The 22,429-nt window shown below is 60.0% G+C and overlaps 1 protein-coding gene across 5 annotated transcripts; it reads left to right on the top strand.

Moving 5' to 3' along the window:
* Window positions 1–104: 104 nt before the first annotated feature.
* PCNX3 (pecanex 3) lies at window positions 105–21,793 on the top strand. 5 transcript variants are annotated; one of them, XM_077962141.1, is made up of 35 exons: window positions 105–783; window positions 1,141–1,328; window positions 1,563–1,662; window positions 1,785–1,824; window positions 1,926–2,021; window positions 2,255–3,382; window positions 3,849–3,972; window positions 4,069–4,244; window positions 4,651–4,741; window positions 5,142–5,277; window positions 6,561–6,682; window positions 7,803–7,956; window positions 8,241–8,273; window positions 8,511–8,682; window positions 8,787–8,897; window positions 9,239–9,330; window positions 9,488–9,597; window positions 9,752–9,857; window positions 9,974–10,066; window positions 10,226–10,376; window positions 11,227–11,371; window positions 11,701–11,878; window positions 12,885–12,993; window positions 13,110–13,239; window positions 13,648–13,706; window positions 13,807–14,022; window positions 14,636–14,889; window positions 18,474–18,704; window positions 18,886–18,989; window positions 19,319–19,466; window positions 19,566–19,796; window positions 19,878–20,152; window positions 20,523–20,656; window positions 20,740–21,038; window positions 21,115–21,793. In XM_077962141.1, the coding sequence occupies exons 1-35, from the start codon at window positions 631–633 to the stop codon at window positions 21,313–21,315; spliced, it is 6,090 nt and encodes a 2,029-aa protein (XP_077818267.1). In that variant the 5' UTR covers window positions 105–630; the 3' UTR covers window positions 21,316–21,793. The 5 variants fall into 5 exon arrangements, with proteins under 5 accessions (XP_077818267.1, XP_014969264.1, XP_014969267.1 ...); XM_015113778.3 differs by having other exon boundaries at window positions 6,522–6,682; XM_015113781.3 differs by having other exon boundaries at window positions 4,066–4,244.
* The last annotated feature ends 636 nt before the right edge of the window (window positions 21,794–22,429 follow it).

The raw sequence follows: 22,429 nt of genomic DNA, 5'->3' as shown, positions 1-22,429 counted from the left end.
CACCCCTCGCGTCCTACCGCGCCACCACCTCTCTGCGCTTGCGCATTCATGCCGTCAAGTTTTCCTTTTCCGGGTCTCAATTGGAACCGTTGGACGCATGCGCCACTGAAGGCTGGCGGCTCGCGGCTCCTTCTTCCGGCCTCTTCCTTAGGCCGGCACCGGCAGAAGCCGGGCGAGCGCGGAGCCCCAAGCGAGTGACCTGCGACCCCGGAAGTGGACCCCAGATCCTGGGGTTCTCCCTGGTCCGGAGACTAGAGAGCTGTCGCCTGCACCCCGGGAGCATCCACCCCACGCCCACCTCTGGATGCCGCCGACGGGTGCCCGGCCCGTGCCCCGCGCCTGCCTGACGGCTCGGCCCCTCGGAGCAATTCTGGGCCACGAGTGGGGACGCGGACCCCGCCCCTGATGCAGCCCCACCCCCGCGTCTGGGCCTTGCACCGCTGACTGTCCCGGTCGGCCCCGCCCCCTGCCCGCACCCTCGCGCGGCCGAGCCCCCCTCCCCCGCTGGGGGAGGCCATGGCGTGAGCGTGAGGCCGGGCCCCGGGGCCCTCAGGCGCCAGACGGGGCATGGGCCGGGGGCCGCCCCCATGAGGGTCCCGGGAGTGGGGCGCGCGCAGCAGCGGCGGGGCCATGGGGTCGCAGGTGTTGCAGATCCTGCGCCAGGGGGTGTGGGCCTCGCTCACCGGCGGTTGGTTCTTCGACCCGCACCAGAGCACCTTCTCCAACTGCTTCCACCTCTATGTCTGGATCTTCCTGCTCATCTTTCCCTTCTTGCTGTACATGGTGAGACGCCACGGCCACCTGTAACTCCAGCCGGGAGAGGGAGGGCAGCCTGGCAGGGATTCGGGGCCGTGCCCTGGGCTCTGGGACGTGGAGAGAGAGGAATTACTGCAGAGTTTGGGTCTGCGTGGAAGAGGCCAAAGTCTACCTTTCTTGGATCGAGTGACCTTGAACCCCACACTTAATGTTATCCAGCTAAATAGAAGACAGAGCTCGTTGCCAAGGGCTGTGTAGTGGTTGTGTGCAGAGGTGATGAAGTTTTCTAGTGAGTCTGTGAATCCTAGCTATGGCGACGATGGCAGCTACGTCCTGTAGTGGCAAGGCTTTGTGAAAAGAGACCTGGTTTACTTTCATCTTCAGGTCCTGCCTCCCAGCTTGATGGTGGCCGGCGTGTACTGCCTCGTGGTGGCTGTCATCTTTGCTGCCATCAAGACCGTCAACTATCGGCTGCATGCCATGTTTGACCAGGGCGAGATCGTGGAGAAGCGCAGCTCTACCATGGGGGAGCTGGAGGAAGAGCCTGCCCAGGGGGACAGCAATCCGCCCAGGTGGGTGGGGTAGGGACTGTGCTGGGGATTGAGGGGTTTTGGTGCCTGGGCCTGAACCTTGCAGGGTGGAGTAGGGACTTAGGGAACATTGGCTCTCTGAGTGAATGTGAACACTTGTCTTGTGTTAGCCTAGGAATTGTAAAGTGACTTCTGAAGAAGAAGCAGTGACAAAGATGGAAGTAGCATACACAGAGGAGAGGTTAGCTCAAAGCTGCTGTTCTTTTTCACTGCCAGGGACCCCGGAGTGGAGATGACAGTGTTCCGGAAAGTCAGTTCCACACCCCCAGTGCGCTGCAGCTCCCAGCACTCTGTGTTTGGCTTCAACCAGGTCTCGGTGAGTGGGCCTGGACTTCAGCTTGTCCTGCTGTTCCTCCGCGAGCCAGTCCCTACTGTGGGTGCGTCCTGAGCCTACTTCTTGCCTTGTTTGCTCCTTCACGCCTCTCTCTGTCTACTCAGGAGCTGCTGCCCCGAATGGAGGACTCTGGGCCCCTGAGAGGTAGGTGGCTGCTCTTTAGGGTTGGAGCATAGTGCTGTGGAACAGGGGCTGGCATGCTGTGCCAGGGGGTCCTGCTGACACCTCTGGGGCCGTGGTTGCAGACATCAAGGAGCTGGTGCGGGAGCAGGGCAGCAACAATGTGATCGTGACCTCTGCTGACCGAGAGATGCTGAAGCTCAGCTCGCAGGAGAAACTGAGTGCGTGGGCCTTATGGGGCTGAGGCTTGTGGGCTAGACCAGCTGTTTTGTCATTGAATCCCCTCAACTTTGGCTCCATCCTGGGTCTCCTCTGTATTCCTCTGTGGGACCTCCCCAGTGTGCTGCTGTGGCTGGGCTCTCAGGAAAAGTACAGGGCATAAGAGCCCCCTTACCACCAGTTCCTTTTGCAGAAAACCCTTTTTCTCATTTTCTGTCTCCCGTTCTTCTGGCAGTTGGAGACCTTCCCCAGACGCCTCCAGGGGCTGTCCCAGACCCCTCTCTTCCCAGTACAGACTCTTCAGAGCCTTCTCCTCTGGCTGGAGATGGAGCGCCCTGGAGTGGGAGCAGCATGGCTGACACTCCCATGAGCCCCCTCCTGAAGGGGAGCCTCAGCCAGGAGCTGAGCAAGAGCTTCCTGACCCTGACCCGGCCTGACCGGGCCCTGGTGAGGACCAGCAGTCGACGGGAGCAACGCAGGGGGGCAGGTGGCTATCAGCCCCTTGACCGGCGGGGCTCAGGGGAGCCCACGCCCCAGAAAGCGGGCTCCTCAGACTCTTGCTTCAGCGGCACTGATAGGGAGACATTGAGCAGCTTCAAGAGTGAGAAGACCAACTCCACCCATCTGGACAGCCCCCCAGGGGGGCCAGCCCCTGAGGGCAGCGACACAGACCCACCCTCTGAGGCTGAGCTGCCCGCCTCGCCAGACGCCGGAGTCCCCTCAGATGACACGCTGCGTTCCTTTGACACGGTCATTGGAGCAGGGACACCACCGGGCCTGGCTGAGCCGCTCCTGGTTGTGCGGCCCAAGGACTTGGCCCTGCTACGGCCTAGCAAACAGCAGCCACCCCTGCGAAGACACTCTCCACCTGGCCGTGCCCCTCGACGGCCCCTGCTTGAAGGTGGGGCCTTCTTTGAGGATGAAGACACCAGCGAGGGCAGTGAACTGAGTCCGGCCTCCAGTCTCCGATCGCAGCGCCGCTACAGTACTGACAGCTCCTCTTCTACTTCCTGCTATTCCCCTGAGAGCTCCCGGGGTGCAGCAGGGGGACCCCGGAAGCGGAGGGCCCCCCATGGGGCTGAGGAGGGAACTGCTGTGCCCCCCAAGCGGCCATATGGGACCCAGCGGACGCCTAGTACCGCCAGCGCTAAAACACATGCCCGAGTGCTGAGCATGGATGGGGCTGGGGGTGATGTTCTGAGGCCCCCACTGGCTGGCTCCAAGGCCGAGCTGGAGGCCCAGGTTGGGGTGGAGCAGGCTGCTGGTGAGCCTGCTGTGCTGCCTGCTGAGGCCCGAAGGGGACCTGCTGCCAACCAGCCCGGCTGGCGGGGGGAGCTGCAGGAGGAAGGTGCTGTTGGGGGAGGTGAGTACTGGCTCTAGAGGCGGGCTGGGGGACGTGAGTTACGGGCTTGGGTTTGGGCAAAGGGCAGGTAAGAGCGGACCTGGTCAGTGTCAGCTCAGCCTCTGTCGTAGGCAGCAGATGGATGTGGGCCTGGTGATGATTGACATTGTCTGCCAAATCTCGTAGACATGGGTTCAGCCACCTGCCTTCGCATCCTTGGTTAGCACCTGAGTCTTTGTCCCCTGAGGACTCTCATCATCCACACTCATCCTCCCAGCACCAGTGGGGTGGGGCAGGGCAGATCAGTGTCATCCTTGTTTGCAAGTAAGGAAACTGAGCAAGGGGCTATGTGACCTGGCTGGGCCCCAGAGCTGGGGCGTGGTTGTACCAGGCTTTTAGCTTCCTGGTGGAGCACCATCTCCAGCCTTACTCCCCCAGCCCTGTCTGAGCATCTGTCACTTACGCTTGGGGACCTCTCTCTGGGCAGCAGCTGAGGAGACTGGCAGGCGGGACCGCTCAAGCAGTGTGAGGCGGACCCAGGCCATTCGGAGACGCCACAATGCAGGCAGCAACCCCACCCCTCCAGCCTCTGTCATGGGCTCGCCTCCCAGGTGAGCACCCTGCCGGCTGGGCCGAGGGGCACCAGGGGCCGGGGAGGGCCCACGAGCTCTAACTGGCGCTGACCTGGGGCTGACCCTCTCCAGCAGCCTGCAGGAGGCTCAGCGGGGCCGGGCTGCCTCTCATTCCCGGGCGCTGACGCTGCCCTCTGCGCTGCATTTCGCCTCTTCACTGTTGCTCACCCGGGCCGGTGCCAATGTGCATGAGGCCTGCACCTTTGATGACACCTCTGAGGGTGCTGTGCACTATTTCTACGATGAGAGCGGTGAGCCTTCCCCAAGCCCGTTGGCCCGGTGCCTCCCCGCCCTCCCCCAACAACCTGAGTCCTCCCAGCAGTGGTGCTTCCTCAGCCCTGTGGCAGGTACTCTGCTAATTCTGCCAGACATCATCCTTGCAGTGTCTCTGAGGCACGGTGTCTCTGTCATCTTTTTCTCTGATGATGAGGAAATGGAGGCTCAGCCTGCAGTACAGGGGAGATCTAAGGCCAGGGCAGGTGATTGCTGCGCCCAGGCTCTTGACCTGTAGGCCCTTTCCTGTCCAGAGGCTGGGCTGCCCGCTCAGAGGACACAGCATAGGGTTCTGCCTCATTTGATGGGTCTGGTGCCCACATGAGCCGGGCCTTGGTGCTCCTGTCTCTGCCACGCTGCATCATCTCCCATACCCTGCCCCAGGTGTGCGGCGTTCCTACACCTTTGGTTTGGCTGGAGGCGGCTACGAGAACCCTGTAGGGCAGCAAGGGGAGCAGGCAGCTAATGGAGTCTGGTGAGTTCCCAAGCCTGGCCTCCCAGGCCATTGTCTTGGTGGCCTGCATCTCTGGGCTGGGCAGTTCCCTGAGCCTGGAGTTAGCTCTCTTCCTGCTGGGTTGGCAGAGGCAGCTCAGACCTGCAGGGGGAGGATGGGGAGCAGCAAAGGACAGACCTCCTCGGGTCCCTGGCTCCATGACACTCCAGGCAGGAAGTTTCTAGGAAGCTCAGGGCACAGCCTCAACACTCGGGCCAGGGCCTGGGAGGGAGGCACTTCTGCCACCTGACCCCAGCACTTTTGTCCCTTGGGTCCTGGTTGGTCTCGGCACAGACTGCCCCACGTGCCTGGCCTTGACTTTGACCCCACCCAGCCCCAGGGCTTGCCTATCATGGGATCCTGATGGCTGCTGTTCTCACAGGGACCGACACTCACATTCCTCCAGCTTCCACTCAGCTGATGTCCCTGAGGCCACAGGCGGCCTGAACCTGCTGCAGCCGAGGCCTGTGGTTCTGCAGGGCATGCAGGTGCGCCGGGTGCCCCTGGAGATCCCGGAGGTGAGGAGCGGCCGGGGAAGGGCCGTGCCAGTGGGGCATGATGGGGTGGGCAGATCACTGAGTCTGGCCTGTATAGAGAGCTTGCCCAGGTGCCCCAGGTGGAATGGGCTGTGCTGAGTGAGGGCTCCAGGGACCCTACTCTATCTGTCCTGACCTTTGATGCTGGCAGAGGCTCTGAGTCTGAATAGCTAGAGAAGTCAATTATTTGTTTATTCTATGAATACCTCTGGAGTATATTCCTAACTCTGGAGGGGCCCACGGTAAACAGGGGCTATGGGTGTTAATGATGATACTTGTGGAAGTGGCGGTGTTTTGTTGGCAAACAGGGACCCCGTGGCGACTCTGCTGCCCTGCGTGCACTGTGCACATGTGGATGCTGGAGTGCTCTCTGTTAACGTTTCTTGTCTCAGTATAGTCATAAACAGTGTTCTCTGTTGCTCTTAAGAACATCACAATTTGGACAGTAAATCTATGTGCTTAATCTATGAACACCAGAAGTGCTAAGAATGCATAAAACACCATCTCAGAGTTTAAGAAATGATTATGAAAGCGCACCCGGCACCTGACCCTCAAGGCCACAGATAGGTTGAGCAGCCCGCAGAAGCTCCCATCTGTTCCCTCTGATTCATTTCTTCCTCGTAACCATGTCAAGTGGAATCGTGGCCGGCAGCCGCCTCCAGAGGGAAGGGCTGTGCGCCTCTGGCTCTCTGTTTTATCCTTGGAGCCCAGTGCAGGGCCGGTCCCATAGCTGGGGCCCCACAAGTGCTTGTTGAGTGAAGGATACAACAAATGAGAAAGGTCAAGTCATGTGCCCAGGGCCTCAGGGCTGGCGTTGGCATCTAGGCCTGTCCTCAAGGCTGAGCTCTGTATGCACTCTTGGATGGGGTAGTCAGAGTGACAGTGACAGGCCCTGTCTGGGAGGAGGGTAGCATTTGTGCCAGGTCCCAAAGGACAAGTGGGTTTCCTTGAGCTTCAGAAGAGGTGGGAGAGTCTGCCTGACTGGGGAAGACAGGCATGGGAACTGGTGACTCTAGGCAGCCCCTACAGCCATCGGGCCACATCCTGGAAAGCTGGAGAGAGGAGGAGCCCTTTGGGATGAAGGGTTCGGGTGGAGTCTGGGGCCGCTAGATGGGGGCCTTTATGTGCTGATGGAAATGGTCAGCCAGGCTGGTGTGCTGAAGGGGGGTAACAGTAGACGGTGTGTGGGGTGGCGGGGCTGACGGCCGCGGCTGTGGGGACTGCAGTTTGACCTGCTGGACCAGGACTCCCTGCACGAATCCCAGGAGCAGACACTGATGGAGGAAGCGCCACCCCGGGCCCAGCATAGCTATAAGTACTGGCTTCTCCCTGGCCGCTGGACCTCTGTGCGCTACGAGCGGCTTGCCCTGCTGGCTCTGCTGGACCGGTGAGTGTGCTGCAGCCTTGGCCCCCAATTCTTGGAAAGCCCCTGGACCTTGGCTCCCCAGACTCTCTACCTGTGGAGGAAGGCAGGCAGCAGAGAGCCTGACTTGGGGGAAGCTGAGGGCGTGTTGTTGGCTGGAGTCTGTAGTGGTGGTTCCTATGGTTCATTTGTGGTGTAGAGGGGTGGCCAAGTGGGTGGTGCTGTATTAAATCTGTCTATTCCAAAGTCCTGCTAAAAAAAACTCTTTTTTTGAGACGGAGTCTCTTTCTGTTGCCCAGACTGGAATGCAGTGGCATGACCTTGGCTCACTGCAAGCTCCGCCTCCCGAGTTCACGCCATTCTCCTGCCTTAGCCTCCCAAGTAGCTGGGACTACAGGCACCCACTACCACGCCTGGCTAAATTTTTTTTTTTTTTTTTTTAAGTAGAGGTGGGGTTTCACAGTGTTAGCCAGGATGGTCTCAATCTCCTGACCTCGTGATCCACCTGCGTCTGCCTCCCAAAGTGCTGGGATTACAGGCGTGAGACCCCACTCCCAGCCGTCCTATTCACTTTTTTGTATTAGCTTCTGTTGATTTGAAAATCGAGTGCTGTAACCTAGAAAAGCTCACAAACCAGTTATCTCACCTTTCCCATTTCTCAGAGGGGACACCGAGTCCCGGAAAATCTGATAGAGAAGTCAGATGACTTGCCCATTGTAGAGAACTTGGGCCTAGAGCCCATGTGGCTTCCCATCCATTTGGGTTTCTCTAGATACAGCGACTGGGTGCTGGTCCCATGTGCATAGCGTTGCAAGCCCGAGATAGCATGCACGATGTGGCCGCGTGCAGTTAACTCAGCCTCAGCTGGGGATGGGGGAATCCCGGGAGTGATGGCACCCTGAGCTCTCAGCCCTCGATGTCCAGAGTGGGCAAAGATTGGGAAGGAGAGAGCAATACAATGGTCTCTGGAACAGGTGCTGCCAGGCCGCATCCTCAAAGTTATAGGTGTTTGTGTCGTCAGAGTACAAGGGTCTGGCATGGGCAGGGTCCCAGAGCTGGGCCTTTAGGGCAAGGTCCATCTCCCCCACTGCCCCACTGGAAGGTGAGGCCGGACGGGCATGCCCTGACTTGGCTGTCCCTGCAGGACGCGGGGAGTGCTGGAGAACATCTTCGGCGTGGGCCTGAGCAGCCTTGTGGCCTTCCTGGGCTACCTGCTGCTGCTCAAGGGCTTCTTCACCGACATCTGGGTCTTCCAGTTCTGCCTGGTCATCGCCTCCTGCCAGTACTCCCTGCTGAAGGTCAGGCTGGGCTCCCTGTGTTTCCTTCCGCACCCAGCTTTTCCCCGAGATTGCCCTTCCCACCACTTCAGTTTTAAGGGGTATAAGCTAAAAGGTAGATAATTTGCCTAAGATTCCCTAGAGCCGGCCAGCTCTTTTACAAGCAAGAAAACTGAGGCCAGGACAGTTCGGGGGCCTGACGTGGTCGCTCATAACTGCCTAGTGGTGGAGCTGAACAGGTCCGGGGCCTCTGACCATCCCGTGGGCATCGGCTCTAGTTGCCAACGTAGCCCTGTCTCTTCCAGAGCGTCCAGCCTGATGCGGCGTCCCCCATGCACGTGAGTACCCATGGAGCAGCGCCTCTGGCCAGGAGGCCCCGGGAGGGGCTGAGACCAGGTGGGGAGGAGGGTAGGGCATGGAGGGCTGGGGCTCCCTCGTCCCTCACCTCCATCGCCCCCACCTGGCCAGGCTCTCTAGCTTGGACCCAGGGCCAGGCCTGGGGCCCTTGAGTGTGTGCATGTGCCAGAGGCGTGGCCAGTGGGGGAGACCCAGCTCCTCATGCGCTGACCCCTCAGGGCCACAACTGGGTGATCGCGTACAGCCGGCCTGTCTACTTCTGCATCTGCTGTCTGCTCATCTGGCTGCTGGACGCCCTGGGCTCAGCTCAGCCCTTCCCACCTGTCTCCCTCTATGGCCTCACGCTTTTCTCCGCCTCCTTCTTCTTCTGTGCCCGAGACGTGGCCACTGGTGAGGCTGGGGCAGGGATGAGGTGGCCCAGGAGAGTGAGTCCCCGAGGGTGGGCCGCGGGAAGCCAGCAGGCTGACCGGGCCTTCGTGTCCCCTCCCTACCAGTGTTCACCCTGTGCTTCCCCTTCGTCTTCCTCCTGGGCCTCCTGCCCCAGGTCAACACCTGCCTCATGTACCTGCTGGAGCAAATAGATATGCACGGCTTCGGGGGCACAGGTATGATGCCCACAGGTGGCTCCGGGGTGGGGTCCGTGCGGAGGCCCCGGAGGGCCCTCCGATTGGGTCCTTGGCTCCACCCTTGCGGAACCTTCTTCCGCATCTGTACTGCAGACTCAGGGTTTCCGCCCTCTCCTCTCTCCTTCCCTCCCCAGGCAAGTGGTTTAAATCTGAGAATCTTGGAAGCTCTGAAGGCCCCTTGGGGCTTGGAGCAACAGAGAGCAGTGGACTGGGGGTGCCGTTCCAGGGAGGCCAGCCTCTGGGAGTTGAGGGAAGTGGGGCTCGGGTTGCGGTGGGTGCCTGCAGGTGAGAGCTGGGCTGTACTTCTCCCTTCCGCACAGCCGCCACCAGCCCGCTCACGGCCGTCTTCAGCCTCTCCCGCAGCCTGCTGGCCGCTGCCCTGCTCTACGGCTTCTGTCTTGGGGCCATCAAGGTAGGGGTGGCTTTCGAGGTGGGGGCATGCTGCAGTGCGTAGAGATGGTTGGGGCGGGGCTGTGAACTGGGCTCAGCAGTGGCTTCTCACATGGGGGCAGCCCGGACTCCATGCTTACCTCACCTCCCCTGATCAGCAGCATGGATTCTCTCCCCAGACTCCGTGGCCAGAGCAGCACGTCCCTGTCCTCTTCTCAGTCTTCTGTGGCCTCCTGGTGGCGCTGTCCTACCACCTGAGCCGGCAGAGCAGCGACCCCACCGTGCTCTGGTGGGTTCCCGCACGCGCCTGTGCTCGCGCTGGTGTGTGTACTCCGGGTCGTGTGTTTGTGTCTGCACAGTAGGGGTTTGTGGTCTGTGCATGTGCCTGTGACTGGGGCTGGGGAAGAAGGGGCGTCCTCCTCCTGACTCTTCCTCACCCCCAGGTCTCTGATCCGGAGCAAGCTCTTCCCCGAGCTGGAGGAGCGCAGCTTGGAGACAGCCCGGGCCGAGCCCCCGGACCCCTTGCCGGACAAGATGCGCCAGTCAGTGGTGAGGGGGCGGGGGGTGGGGTTCTGTGGGGAGGTGGTGACAAGTTCTGGGGGTACTGGGAGGGGCATGTCCAACCTGGGCTGCTGGGCAGCTGAGTGTCTCTCCTGGCCCTGCAGCGTGAGGTCTTGCACTCCGACCTGGTGATGTGTGTGGTTATCGCCGTGCTCACCTTCGCCATCAGTGCCAGCACCGTCTTTATTGCCCTGAAGGTTTGTGTGGCATGGGCCGCTGCTGCCTCTCACTGTCTTGGTGGGAGCCTGCTCGATCTGAGCACCCTGGGCAGCCCCTCCCCGGCTTGTGCCAGGTGGCCCTCTGTGGCCCCTTGGTCTGCTCCCGTCGGCTGAGCCTCTGGCCTCTCCCTCCTGCAGTCGGTGCTGGGTTTCGTGTTGTACGCACTGGCTGGGGCCGTGGGCTTCTTCACACATTACTTGCTGCCACAACTCCGCAAACAGCTGCCCTGGTTCTGCCTGTCACAGCCCGTGCTGAAGCCGCTGGAGTACAGCCAGTATGAAGTGCGTGGTGAGTTCCCGCCCCTGATGGTCAGGCCCGGGCAGTGGTTCAGGCTGCAGCCTGGCTGGTGAGAGATGTGGTCCTCTCAGCTCAGGAGTGCCAGCAGGGGGCACTCACTGCCCACACTACCCTTTCTGCACCCTCCCTGCCCTCTGTGTCCGTGTTGCCCTGCTGCGCTCTCCACCTACTCTCCTCCCCGTGCCCTGCTGTGCCCTTCCCTTGCCTGCGTTGCCCTGGTCCTGCCCTCCTTGCTGTCTGTGAGGAGATGGAAGAATTAGAACCCCAAGGCCCTGAAGGGATCTCTTGTCCAGAATTAAACACTGGTCATCAATGGACCAGAGCTGCCTGGAGCACATTTTTACTGGGCTGCGTAACATTTTTAAAAAAATCCTGGAGCCTGTATTTTAGCATCTTGATCTGAGATGTGAAGATCCACGTTTCTTGAGTTTTTCTTAAACGACAGAAGATTCTGCCTCCCGGACTAGCATCCGTCTGTGGCTACAACCAGCCTGAACCGAGGGATCTGCCCTTTAGAAGGGCCCAGCTCACGGGCTCACCGTGCAATCAGGCCCTAGCCAGCCTGCTGTACGTGGCCGTTTGCGATTTCATCATTGGCCTTGTTTTTGCAGACAGCAAAGCAGGGCAAAGCACCCACCATAAAGCAAGCCTCGATGTGCTAAGTGGCATGTGGAGCCCTTTCCCTGCTGAGGCTCGTTGCTCTCTGAGCTGCCACAGATCAGCCCTCCCCCCAGAGTCTCTGAGGACTCAGGACAGCACAGCCTGCCCTCCTAGGGAAGGACTTCCACAGGGAAGGTGGGCGTGTGGAAGCCAGGTACTGAGTCCTGGCCTCTGCACACAGGTGCCGCCCAGGTGATGTGGTTTGAGAAGCTGTATGCTGGCCTGCAGTGCGTAGAGAAGTACCTCATCTACCCAGCCGTGGTGCTCAACGCCCTCACGGTGGATGCCCACACAGTCGTCAGCCACCCGGACAAGTACTGCCTCTAGTGAGGACCACCCCACCCTCAACGATCCCATCACCCACTTTCCCTTTTGATCCATGGGGAAACTGAGGCCTAAGAGGAAATGAGTCACGTCTAAGGTTGCTCAGCAAGCTAAAGCAGGAGAAGTGTTGCCTCTTCAAAAGCAAATGTGTTCCCACCACTTCCTTTGGAAGAGAAGGGACTAAGAGTCACGGGTCCAAAAGAGCAGGGGTCAACCCGGCAGAGCAGAGGCCACGGGTTGCTCTCCAGCCAGAGTAGGCAAGGGATGGGACACCTATACCCACTGCCCCTGGTCCCCTACCAAGCACCTGATGCCTGCCCCTCACCCACAGCTGCCGGGCGCTGCTGATGACCGTGGCTGGGCTGAAGCTGCTGCGCTCAGCCTTCTGCTGCCCTCCGCAGCAGTACCTGACGTTGGCCTTCACTGTCCTGCTCTTCCACTTCGACTACCCGCGCCTCTCCCAGGGCTTTCTGCTTGACTACTTCCTCATGTCCCTGCTTTGCAGCAAGGTGAGCTGGTGGCTGTGGCCCAGACGCCAGGCTGCCCAATGGGAGCAGAGCCAACTTCTGCCTGGGTGGGAAGAGAATTTCCTGAGGGCCTGTGGCCACCGCTCTATCAGCCCCATGGGCCTTTGCAGCAGCTTCTCAAGGAAGGGGTTACTTCCACCCTCTACAGAGAGGAAGCTGAGGCTGAAGGAGGTTGAGGGACTTGCCTCAGGTTTTCAGAGAATTGGCGGGCAGCCAGGATGTGAACCCAGGCCTGTCTGACCCCACGACCAGCTCCTCAGAAATGGTTAGGGTAATCAGGACCTGGCCTTACCCTCTGGATGCAAACCTCTGAGTTCTGCACCCCTTTGCCACCCTGGATCCAGAGCAGTCAGAGCTGAGTTTCGGAAGCTCCTAGTGCCTTGGCGTGTACAGGTGCTCTGCTGGCTGTGACATTGCCAGGGCTTGGGGGGCTCTTTGAACTAAGGACCATTCTCCTGCACTGTACTGGAGGCCAAAGGCCTCCTGTACTCTACTGGAGAAAAAGGCAGGCCTGAGCCTTTTTCTCCCTGACGTGAACATTCTGTTCTTGTTTTCTGGCCTGGCCCAGGATGGTGGGCATCCACACTGCGTACCCTCTGAGGGCAGGGCCTGTGGCTCTCCTCGACTTTCAGTACTATAGTCCAGCTTCAGCCTCACCAGTGACTTAGTGGCATGACCTGAGGAGCTCATTTACCTTCTGTATCTTCTCTGAACTTCAACTTTCCCATCTGTGAAATGGGGCCAGCAATAGGAATAAGAAGCTCACAGGGTACTTGTGTGAACTAAATGGCCACTGCCCTCTTAGAGCTCAGGCAGGGGTTGCTAATGGTGTCAGGTGCCTTGAGCCATGTCCAGAGCACAAGGGCTGGTAGTGATCTTGAGCTTGGCCCCAGTGGGATGACCCAAGCCTCTGAATGGGGCCTGGCATCCAGGGGCTTCCATGAGTGACCCTGCATGTCTTTTTTCTTCTCCCTGTTGGCCCTGCCAGCTGTGGGACCTGCTGTACAAGCTGCGTTTTGTGCTGACCTACATCGCGCCCTGGCAGATCACCTGGGGCTCGGCTTTCCACGCCTTTGCCCAGCCCTTTGCCGTGCCACGCATCCGGCCTGTGTTTGGGTGGGGTTGTGCAGGGAGGGCTGTGGCCTGGGGACAGTGGGGGGTGGTGGGGGGCTGGGAGGTCCTATTGCCCGCTGCCTCCTTGACTGTAGCTCAGACTCGGCCATGCTGTTCGTCCAGGCCCTGCTCTCGGGGCTCTTCTCCACACCTCTCAACCCGCTGCTGGGCAGCGCCGTCTTCATCATGTCCTACGCGCGGCCCCTCAAGTTCTGGGAGCGTGACTACAAGTGAGTCTCACAGGAGGCGGGAGCACGCCCAGCAGGACAGGAAGGGAGGGGTGTGGAGCCCAGGCTGGAGGCCACCCACAGAGGGGCCCACAGCAGGTATGGGAGGGCTTGGGCACAGTGGGGACACTTGAGGTGGTGGATCTGATGCGGGCAGAGCCTGCACCAGGCTAAGGCCTCGGGCTCACAGCTTGGGGATGGTGGGGTCTGGGGATGAGCCCAGCCTCTCTGCTTCCTGGCTGTGTGTCCTGCGTGAGTCCCTTCATGTCCCTGAGCCTCAGTCTCCTCATCTGCCTGCATAACGGGGCTGTCCTGGATGGCGTTGGCCTTGTGGCACAGGGAGAGCATGAGCAGGGTGCACCCTGTCTTCACCTTCTTGGCCAACCGCCTTGTTGCTCTCTCTCTGAACAGCACTAAACGTGTGGATCATTCCAACACGCGCCTGGTCACACAGCTGGACCGGAACCCTGGTGTGTACCCAGCCATCCAAGGAGCTTTAGGGCAGGGCCTGCCTGGGGAGGGAGCCTCGCTAACTTGTCACGTTGTCCGTTTGCCTGTCCTGGGTCCTAGGCGCTGATGACAACAACCTCAACTCCATCTTCTACGAGCACCTGGCGCGTTCGCTGCAGCACACGCTGTGTGGGGACCTGGCGCTGGGCCGCTGGGGCAACTACGGCCCTGGCGACTGCTTCGTCCTGGCCTCCGACTACCTCAACGCCCTGGTGCACCTCATCGAGGTTGGCAATGGCCTCGTCACCTTCCAGCTGCGTGGCCTTGAGTTCCGGGGTGAGCCGCAGGACCAGGCTCGGGTGGGCAGGCACGGCTCGGGCCTGACATGGGAGCTGTGTTCAATAGCACATGCGAGTGAGGTCCAGTCCAGCTCTGCCCAGGCTGGCAGGTGGCCTTGGGCAAGGCACTCCTCCTCCCTGGGCCGCGTTTCCCAGTCTGAGCAATGAGGTGGCAGGGTGTCTTGGCCAAGCCCTGTGCCTGCCCCAGCTTTAGGTCCCAGTGGCTCTACAGGTCACTGCAGTAAGGGCCTGGGCCTGGAGGTCTGAGTTCTCATGCCCAGCCTGCTCTGTGGTCTCAGGCTTGGCCCACGGATTGGGCGCCATGAGCGAGCCAGCTCCTTCCTCTCAGGAAGACGTGTGTTGAATGGCCGAAGAGTGCAGAGGGGCCAGACCCAGTGTCCCTGCTCCCTCCTGCCCTGCCCTTGGATGCTGGGAGTTGGAAGGGGACAGGCAGGCGCTCCTTTGTGAATGTTGACATCCAATAAGGTTGACTCCCCTGGCGTCCGGGGGGGAATGGCAACAGGCCTCTGATGCCATGTTGGTCACTCTCCCAGGACGGGGCAGGTAGGGATTGTTCTTGCGGCTCCTGACTGCACACCCCTCCCCCACAGGCACTTACTGCCAGCAGCGTGAGGTGGAGGCCATCACCGAGGGTGTGGAGGAGGACGAGGGCTGTTGCTGCTGCGAACCCGGCCACCTGCCACGGGTCCTGTCCTTCAATGCCGCCTTCGGGCAGCGCTGGCTGGCCTGGGAGGTGACAGCCAGCAAGTACGTGCTGGAGGGCTATAGCATCAGCGACAACAACGCCGCCTCCATGCTGCAGGTTTTCGACCTCCGCAAGATCCTCATCACCTACTATGTCAAGGTATGGCGGGCAGGCGCGGCCGGGCAGCAGGGCCCCTGCTGGTGAGCGCTCGCTGACCAGAGACCCCAGTACCCCTTTCTGGGTTGTTGGGAACCTGTTTTGTCCAAGGGAAGCCAAGGCCTCAGAGTTTAAGTGTCCCCTGAGGTGCCATTGCCAGACCTCAGGTTACAGGGGCTTCTATGCCCATATGGCTCTGATAGGTTCCCAGGCAAGGAAGGCTTGCTTTGGGCAGTGAGTATGGGGCAGGTGGGCAGTTGCAGAGGCCAGCCTTTGAAACCACCTGCCCCCTGCCCCCAGCTCACCCAGCACAGAGCAGTGGTAGAGCTAGCAGTTGTCGCGTTAATGATCGTCGTGGGAGCGGCTGCCTGAGCAGTAGCATTTGCCTTGGGTGGGCGCTATGCTGGACATCTCTCCTGAGCTGGGTAGAGTCCCCCTACTCTTTGAGAGGGGCCCTGCTGTCTCACAGATGTGGAAGTTGGCTTGCAGAGGTTCCAGAATCTGAAGAAAGTGGCCAAGCCAGGCTTTGAACCCAGGCCAGCCCTCTGAGCCACGGAGCTTTCCTGCCTCAGCCTGAGGGCTCTGAGCCAGGCCTGAGGATCTTGAGCTACCTCTTGGGGATGGTGGGAGTTGCTGAGGCAATGTGGGGTGCATAAGGAGCCCTGGAATGGGGGTTCTGATCAGCCTGGAATGTTTCTTCCCTGTGTGCCTCAGCTTACCCCTTGAGAAGTGGGGGTTATTGCAGTTCTCTGAGACGGCAGAAATGTTGAGGCTTGCCCAGGCGTGGTGGCTCATGCCTGTAATCTCAGCACTTTGGGAGGCCGAGGCAGGTGGATCTCTTGAGGTCAAGAGTTTGAGACTAGCCTGTCCAGTGTGGCGAAACCCCATCTCTGCTAAAAATACAAAAAAATTAGGTGTGTGTGATGGTGGGTGCCTGTAATCTCAGCTACTCAGGAGGCTGAGACAGAAGAATTGCTTGAACCTGGGAGGCAGAGGTTGCAGTGAGCCAAGATCATGCTACTGTACTCCAGCCTGGGCGACAGAGCAAGACTGTCTAAAAAAAAAAAAAAAAAAAGAAAAGAAAAAAAGAAAATTTGAGGCTTGTGGTGCCCAGAATAAGGGTACTGGGAGTGGGGTCGCCTGCTGGTCACAGTCCAGGCTCCCACATGCCTTCTTAGGATCTGCCTTGGCACTCCCTATGTTGGGCTCGGGGGGTGGCCTATTGGGGCCCAGGTGAGCCTGCCACCTGCCACCTAGGTTCTCTCTGCAGCAGTTTCACGCGCTGATGGCTGGCCTTCTCTAAAGGACATCCTGTCCACACCACGTATCAGAGGAGCTGTCATTTCTTTGTCATTCCTTCTGCCCTCCCAGCCACTCCTAGGCAAGGATTTGTGAGACCAACCCCCTTTCATCAAGAAGGAGGCTGTGTCTAGAGAGGGACATTCCCAGTCCCAGGTCACCCAGAGGTGATGGCCCAGTCTACCTTCCGGTCCCATCTTGAGAGAGGTGCCCTTGCCCAGGTTGCCCCGCTGTGCCTGCCAGGCCAGGGCCAGCAGGTTGAGATGCGCCCGGCCAGGTCTCTTGTCCCATGGGGAAGCTGACTTGCCACATCTAAGGCTGCCTCAAAGGCTGGGCAGAATTTAAGTCTGGGGGAAATGCTTGGAGGACCTGGGGTGGCTCCGCTGAGGATGTGGACTGAGGGTGAAACTTGGACAAGTCAGGGCTGCCGGGGATGGGGCGGGGAGAGGCGGGTGTGCTGGAGAGCTTGGTGCATTTGGGGAAGTGTCACAGCTGCAGGGATAGGTCCTTTCCAGCCTTCGAGGTTGGCCAGTCGGGGCAGAGCCCCTCCTGTTAGCTTTGCCCTTCTCGTGGGAGTCACTGGGCTCTCAGACCTGCTCCTGCAGCTGGGAAAGACCACAAGAGTCGGAAAAGGCACCATGGCTTGAGGCTGCACGGAGTCCGGGCAGTGCTTCCTGGAAAGCACCTTGGGCAGAGCCCAGCTTGCAGTGAGCACTCACGGGCGGAGCCGCTGCTAGTATTGCCCCCGTCTTCAGTTTCCTCCCGAGATGACTGTGAGTGTGTCAGAGAAAAGGATGGCGCTGGTGAAGGTTAACCAAGCACCTGAGCACCTGATATGTGCCAGGCCAGCTCCTCCCCGTGTACTCGAAACTTTTCTTTTTTCTTTCTTTTTTTTTTTTTTTTTGTTGAAACAAGGTCTCATTCTGTTGTCCAGGGTGGAGTGCAGTGGCGCCATCTGGGCTCACTGCAATGTCCACCTCCCACGTTCAAGCAATCCTCCCATCTCAACCTCCCAGGTAGCTGGGACTACAGGCGTGCACCACCACGTCTGGCTAACGTTTGTATTTTTTGTAGAGATGGGGTTTCGCCATGTTGTCCAGTCTGGTCTTGAACTCCTGGGTTCAAGCGATCCTCCCACCTCCGCCTCCCGAAGTGCTGGGATTACAGGTGTGAGCCACCCTGCCTGGCCAAAGCTTTTCTTTTCCGGGTCTTTTTAGCAGCTCTGGTAAAAAGCTGGATTGTAGAGGCAAGCTGTGGGCAAGAAGGTCAGTCTGGAGCGGGTCTGCCCTGGCAAAGGGCCTGCCCCATTATCTCCGTCTCAGGGTGGCACATGGAATCTTTGTCACCTCACTGGCTGCCCTGCCGGCCTTAACCTGCCCATCCATCCTGGCCATGCCAGCTACCTGCCTTTCAAAGCTCCTGTACATTTGCCCAAACCCCTGCTTATAACCAACAGAGCCTTTTTAACAAGAGGTCCAGGAGCCCCCAGCTTTGGGTACCAGGTGTGCCCGTGGCTTCTTTCTGAGGCGAGGCCTGATGTCTGTCATGCTTCAGCTGCCTAAAGGGATCTGTGACCCAGGCACTCTGAGGTAGGCCCAATACTACAGCCTGCCCTTCCGGCCCCGAGATCTGGATCCCACAATGTCATGATGGGGAAGGTCTGGTGTTCAGATTGCAGTTCAGTCTGTCCTGCCCGCTTTGCTCCCCGCACCCCGCCCATGTGACGTTTGGATGCTCCTTCGCTCGGGGTTCTGTTTGTGCAGGAACACCAGCCCCTGCTGTTGCCCCGCCCACAGGCTGCACCGGCACTGAAGGTTCACCTGAGGGCCTCAGCCCAGGGTCGAGGCCGGCCCGAGGCGGGTGGGGGACAGGGTTCAGGGCAGGTGGGGCCATTCCCACCTTGATGACTTGGAAGCTGAGGTGGTAAAGGTTGAGCATGATGATCTTGTTCTCAGGGGCTGCCATCTGTCTGAGCCTCATATTTCTCATATAAACGGCATATTCTGGTCAGAGGCAGGCAGATGCTTCCTGTGAGTGCTGGCTCCAGCACAGGACTTACCACTCTGTAAGTGGGTGCTTCCTGGTGACTTTGTTGCTCCTCCTCCCTGGCTTAGGGGAAGGAGCCAACTTGCCTAGTTGCTCTTGAGAGCTGAGACGGCTTTAGGAGCAGGGCATCTCAGAAAGCAGACTTCAGCTCAGTCTTGGGGAAGAGCCTCTGAACCTCCATGCTTTCTTCTCCAGTGGCCAGGGCTGGGACCCCGGCCTGACGCCTGCCCCTCCTCTCCCAGAGCATCATCTACTACGTGAGCCGCTCACCAAAGCTGGAGGCGTGGCTCAGCCACGAGGGCATCGCGGCAGCCCTGAGGCCTGTGCGGGCGCCCGGCTATGCCGACTCGGATCCCACCTTCTCTCTGAGTGTGGATGAGGACTATGACCTCCGCCTGTCTGGCCTCTCGCTGCCCTCCTTCTGCGCAGTGCACCTCGAGTGGATCCAGTACTGTGCCTCCCGGCGCAGCCAGGTCAGGCTCCACTACCTGAGGCTGCCACCTGGGGCTGTGGGACCTGGGCTTCCCTGCCTCCCTTCTCCCTATTTGGTTTCCTCTCACTCTGAGCCTCCCTTGGCCTGGGCCCCAGCCCCCACTCCAAGTTCCCTGTCCCAGGTCTGAGCTGGGCTCTGGGACGGGGGTCCTTATGCCACAGCCCGTGGACCAGGATTGGAACTCCCCGCTGGTCACGCTGTGTTTTGGCCTATGTGTGCTGGGCCGCCGGGCCCTGGGGACAGCCTCTCACAGCATGTCTGCAAGGTGAGTGCTCGGGTGTCCCACTGGGCCTACTGCCGTCCCCACCCCACCTCTTCCACGAAGAGCCCTGTGGTCTCTGGCCGCAGTGGCCACAGAAACTGCAGTGGCCCTTCCTATTGGGGTACCTCTTCTCCCATGGGCAGGGCACTTCCGGGTCATGACCTTGCCTGCTCCTCAGTGCTCTGTGAGAGACATGGGCAGAGATTGGCCTGTCAAGATGGGGAAACTGAGGCCCAGCGTGAGGAAAGGCCTCTGCTTGGATCACTCTGAAGCCTTACCCCTAGGTCTTCGACACCCCTCTCTTTCCCCTCCCTGTTCTTCCTCTCACTTAGCCTGGAGCCCTTCCTCTACGGCCTGCACGCCCTGTTCAAGGGGGATTTTCGCATCACCTCCCCACGCGACGAGTGGGTCTTTGCCGACATGGACCTGCTTCACCGCGTTGTGGCGCCTGGGGTTCGCATGGCCCTCAAGCTTCACCAGGTGGGGGAGGGGTGTGCCCAGCAGCACGGGCAGGTGGGGAATGAAGCCTGTCTCCAGGGCAGGGGCCACTGACCCCGGTCCCCCTGTCCTCCCTACCAGGACCACTTCACGTCCCCAGATGAATATGAGGAGCCAGCAGCCCTATACGATGCCATTGCGGCCAACGAGGAGCGGCTGGTCATCTCACATGAGGGTGACCCGGCATGGCGCAGCGCCATCCTCAGCAACACGCCCTCCCTGCTGGCGCTGCGCCACGTCCTGGATGATGCCTCTGATGAGTACAAGATCATCATGCTCAACCGGCGCCACCTCAGCTTCCGAGTCATCAAGGTTGGGCCGGCCCCACCTGCCCTAAGCCCTGCCCCCAAAACCCCTTGGGCCAGTCCCCTGACCCTGGCATGTGGCTCTCAGGTGAACCGGGAGTGCGTGCGCGGCCTGTGGGCCGGGCAGCAGCAGGAGCTGGTGTTCCTGCGCAACCGCAACCCTGAGCGTGGCAGCATCCAGAATGCCAAGCAGGCGCTTCGCAACATGATCAACTCCTCCTGTGACCAGCCGCTGGGCTACCCCATCTACGTGTCGCCTCTCACCACCTCGCTGGCTGGCAGCCACCCCCAGCTACGGGCGCTGTGGGGTGGCCCCATCAGCCTGGGTGCCATTGCCCGCTGGCTCCTGCGCAGCTGGGAGAGGTGAGGCCTCGGGAAGGGGTGACGTGTGGCACGGGAGGAAGCTGAGGTGCAGTACGTCCCTCCTGGGTCTCAGAGGGAGGACGTGCTGGAGCCAGGGCTTGAATCCCAAGAGATGACCCCCTCCCAGAGCTGACCTGCCCCTCCTAGATGTCACCTTACCCCCAGAGCTGACAGTGGCCTTTAGCCGTCAAGCACTGTTGACAACGCGCCCTCAAAAGACTCTGCAAAGTAGGTGGCAGCTTCTTAGAGGGGAGGATCCTGGGGCTCAGAGGTATTAGATGGCTTGTCCTGGGGCTGAAGATTCATGCTTGTGAGGACTCTGGCCTCAGCCATGTCCCTCCTGATCCCTTTTCTACCTCCCCACCCCCAGGCTTCACAAGGGCTGTGGTGCCGGCTGCAATAGTGGCGGGAACGTGGATGATTCAGACTGTAGCGGGGGCGGTGGCCTGACCTCCCTCAGCAATAACCCTCCCATGGCACACCCCACGCCTGAGAACACGGCAGGTGAGCAGGCGAGGCTGGGCTGAACCCGTGGGTGAGAAGTGCAGCCCAGCTGAGGTCTCTGCTGTCTTATCTGTCTCCTACAGGCAATGGTGACCAACCCCTCCCACCAGGCCCTGGCTGGGGGCCGCGGCCCTCCCTGAGTGGCTCTGGTGATGGGCGGCCCCCACCTCTGCTGCAGTGGCCTCCCCCTCGGCTCCCTGGACCACCCCCTGCATCGCCTACCCCCACAGAGGGTCCCCGGACCTCACGGCCCCCTGGTCCTGGTCTCCTCAGTTCTGAGGGCCCCAGTGGGAAGTGGAGCCTGGGGGGCCGGAAGGGGCTAGGAGGATCTGATGGGGAGCCAGCCTCAGGTAGCCCCAAAGGAGGTACCCCCAAATCTCAGGTAAGGCACCTGTGGGAGGGGTGGGTCGCAGAAGGCTAAGGCCTGCTCATCTGCCAACCTCTCTCCCCTCCCCCAGGCGCCTCTAGACCTCAGCCTCAGCCTCAGCCCGGATGTCAGCACTGAGGCCTCACCCCCCAGAGCTGCCCAGGACATTCCTTGCTTGGACAGCAGTGCCCCTGAGAGTGGCACACCTACGGGTGCCCCGGGCGACTGGCCTGCCCCTGTCGAGGAGCGTGAGAGCCCGGCTGCCCAGCCCCTGCTGGAACACCAGTACTGAGCTACATGGCGCCCACTGGACCTCCTCCTAGGACTCAGTAACGGACCTGCTCTGCTGCCTCTCTGCTGGACCACAGAATTGAGTGGCTTTGGCCTCCATGTCTGAACCCTGACCTCTGGCTGCCTTGGCCAGAGTACCAAAACTGAATGACCCAGACCTCTGACCTTGACCCCTGATCTCTCTCATCCCCAGTCCAGAGCCTGGGCTCCCCAGATGGAGGCAGTCAGCCTCCCAGCCAGACCCTAAGAGCCAAACCATGGGCTGGTCCCTCTTGGAGCCCGTGGTCAGGACCATCTCAGCCCCTGGGCCTGCACTGACTGCAGGGGTGGCCCCCTTGGCCTGGACCTGGGGCCTGAAGTGTGGGAAGGGTGGTTTCTTTATTTCCTTTTTTTTTTTTTTTTTGGTTCTTTTTTTTTTTTTTTTTTTTTTTTTTTGTGCTTCGGAGACATCAGAATTAATAACACTATTTTTGATTTTGGTTGGCAGTTTCTTTTTCTACCTGGGAATGGGTACATGATAGTATGGGTGGCCACGTTGGGATGGACAAGCACACAGAGGGGTGAAGGATGTGGGGCTGAAGTCTGGTAGATATCAAGGGCAGACCAAGGTGGGGTTCAGGTAGAACCGGGTCCTCCTCTTCCCTGCAGGACTGCTCCCTTTTCAAGCCTTCATCTGAAGGGTAGTGTCTGCCATTTCCCACCATATGGTCAGAGACTTCCAGGTCTGGTGGCTCCTACATTTATCAGGCTTGTCCTTGGCAAAAGCCTTTCTCTGGACCTCAGTTGCTCCAAGGCGTAAAGAGATGACACCTGTCTAAGGTGTTTTATGAATAAATGAGAGCGCACTAGTGGAACAGTTGCCCAGGGCCCAGTGCTTAGCAAGTGCTCCATAAAGTAGTGGCAGACTCTTGAGCATCTGCTGTATGCTGGCAGAGAACTGGACGCTAGGTGGGGCTACCCCCGGTTGGTCTGGAAGGCAGGCACAGGTTTCTTAGCCGAGGAAATAGCCTTAGAATCAGCACTGCTCGGGGCTGACTGCCGCCAGGCCTGAAATCCCCGCCGCTGCGCTTCCCGCCGCAGACGGCTCCCGGCTGGTCCCGCCCCCAACATGGCCC

The sequence above is a fragment of the Macaca mulatta genome, chromosome 14 (assembly GCF_049350105.2).
Source record: "Macaca mulatta isolate MMU2019108-1 chromosome 14, T2T-MMU8v2.0, whole genome shotgun sequence".
NCBI classification, from domain to species: domain Eukaryota; kingdom Metazoa; phylum Chordata; class Mammalia; order Primates; family Cercopithecidae; genus Macaca; species Macaca mulatta.
Note: the sequence above shows the minus strand (reverse complement) of the source record. Positions and strands in the feature narration are given on the sequence as shown.

Excerpts from the sequence above, each read along its gene's own strand:
- PCNX3 (XM_015113776.3), top strand. The coding sequence starts at position 631 with ATGGGGTCGCAGGTGTTGCAGATCCTGCGCCAGGGGGTGTGGGCCTCG. Across the intron at positions 4,245-4,650 it reads CTATTTCTACGATGAGAGCG|GTGTGCGGCGTTCCTACACC; the intron begins GTGAGCCTTCCC and ends ACCCTGCCCCAG. Across the intron at positions 18,705-18,885 it reads GTGCCTCCCGGCGCAGCCAG|CCCGTGGACCAGGATTGGAA; the intron begins GTCAGGCTCCAC and ends CTTATGCCACAG.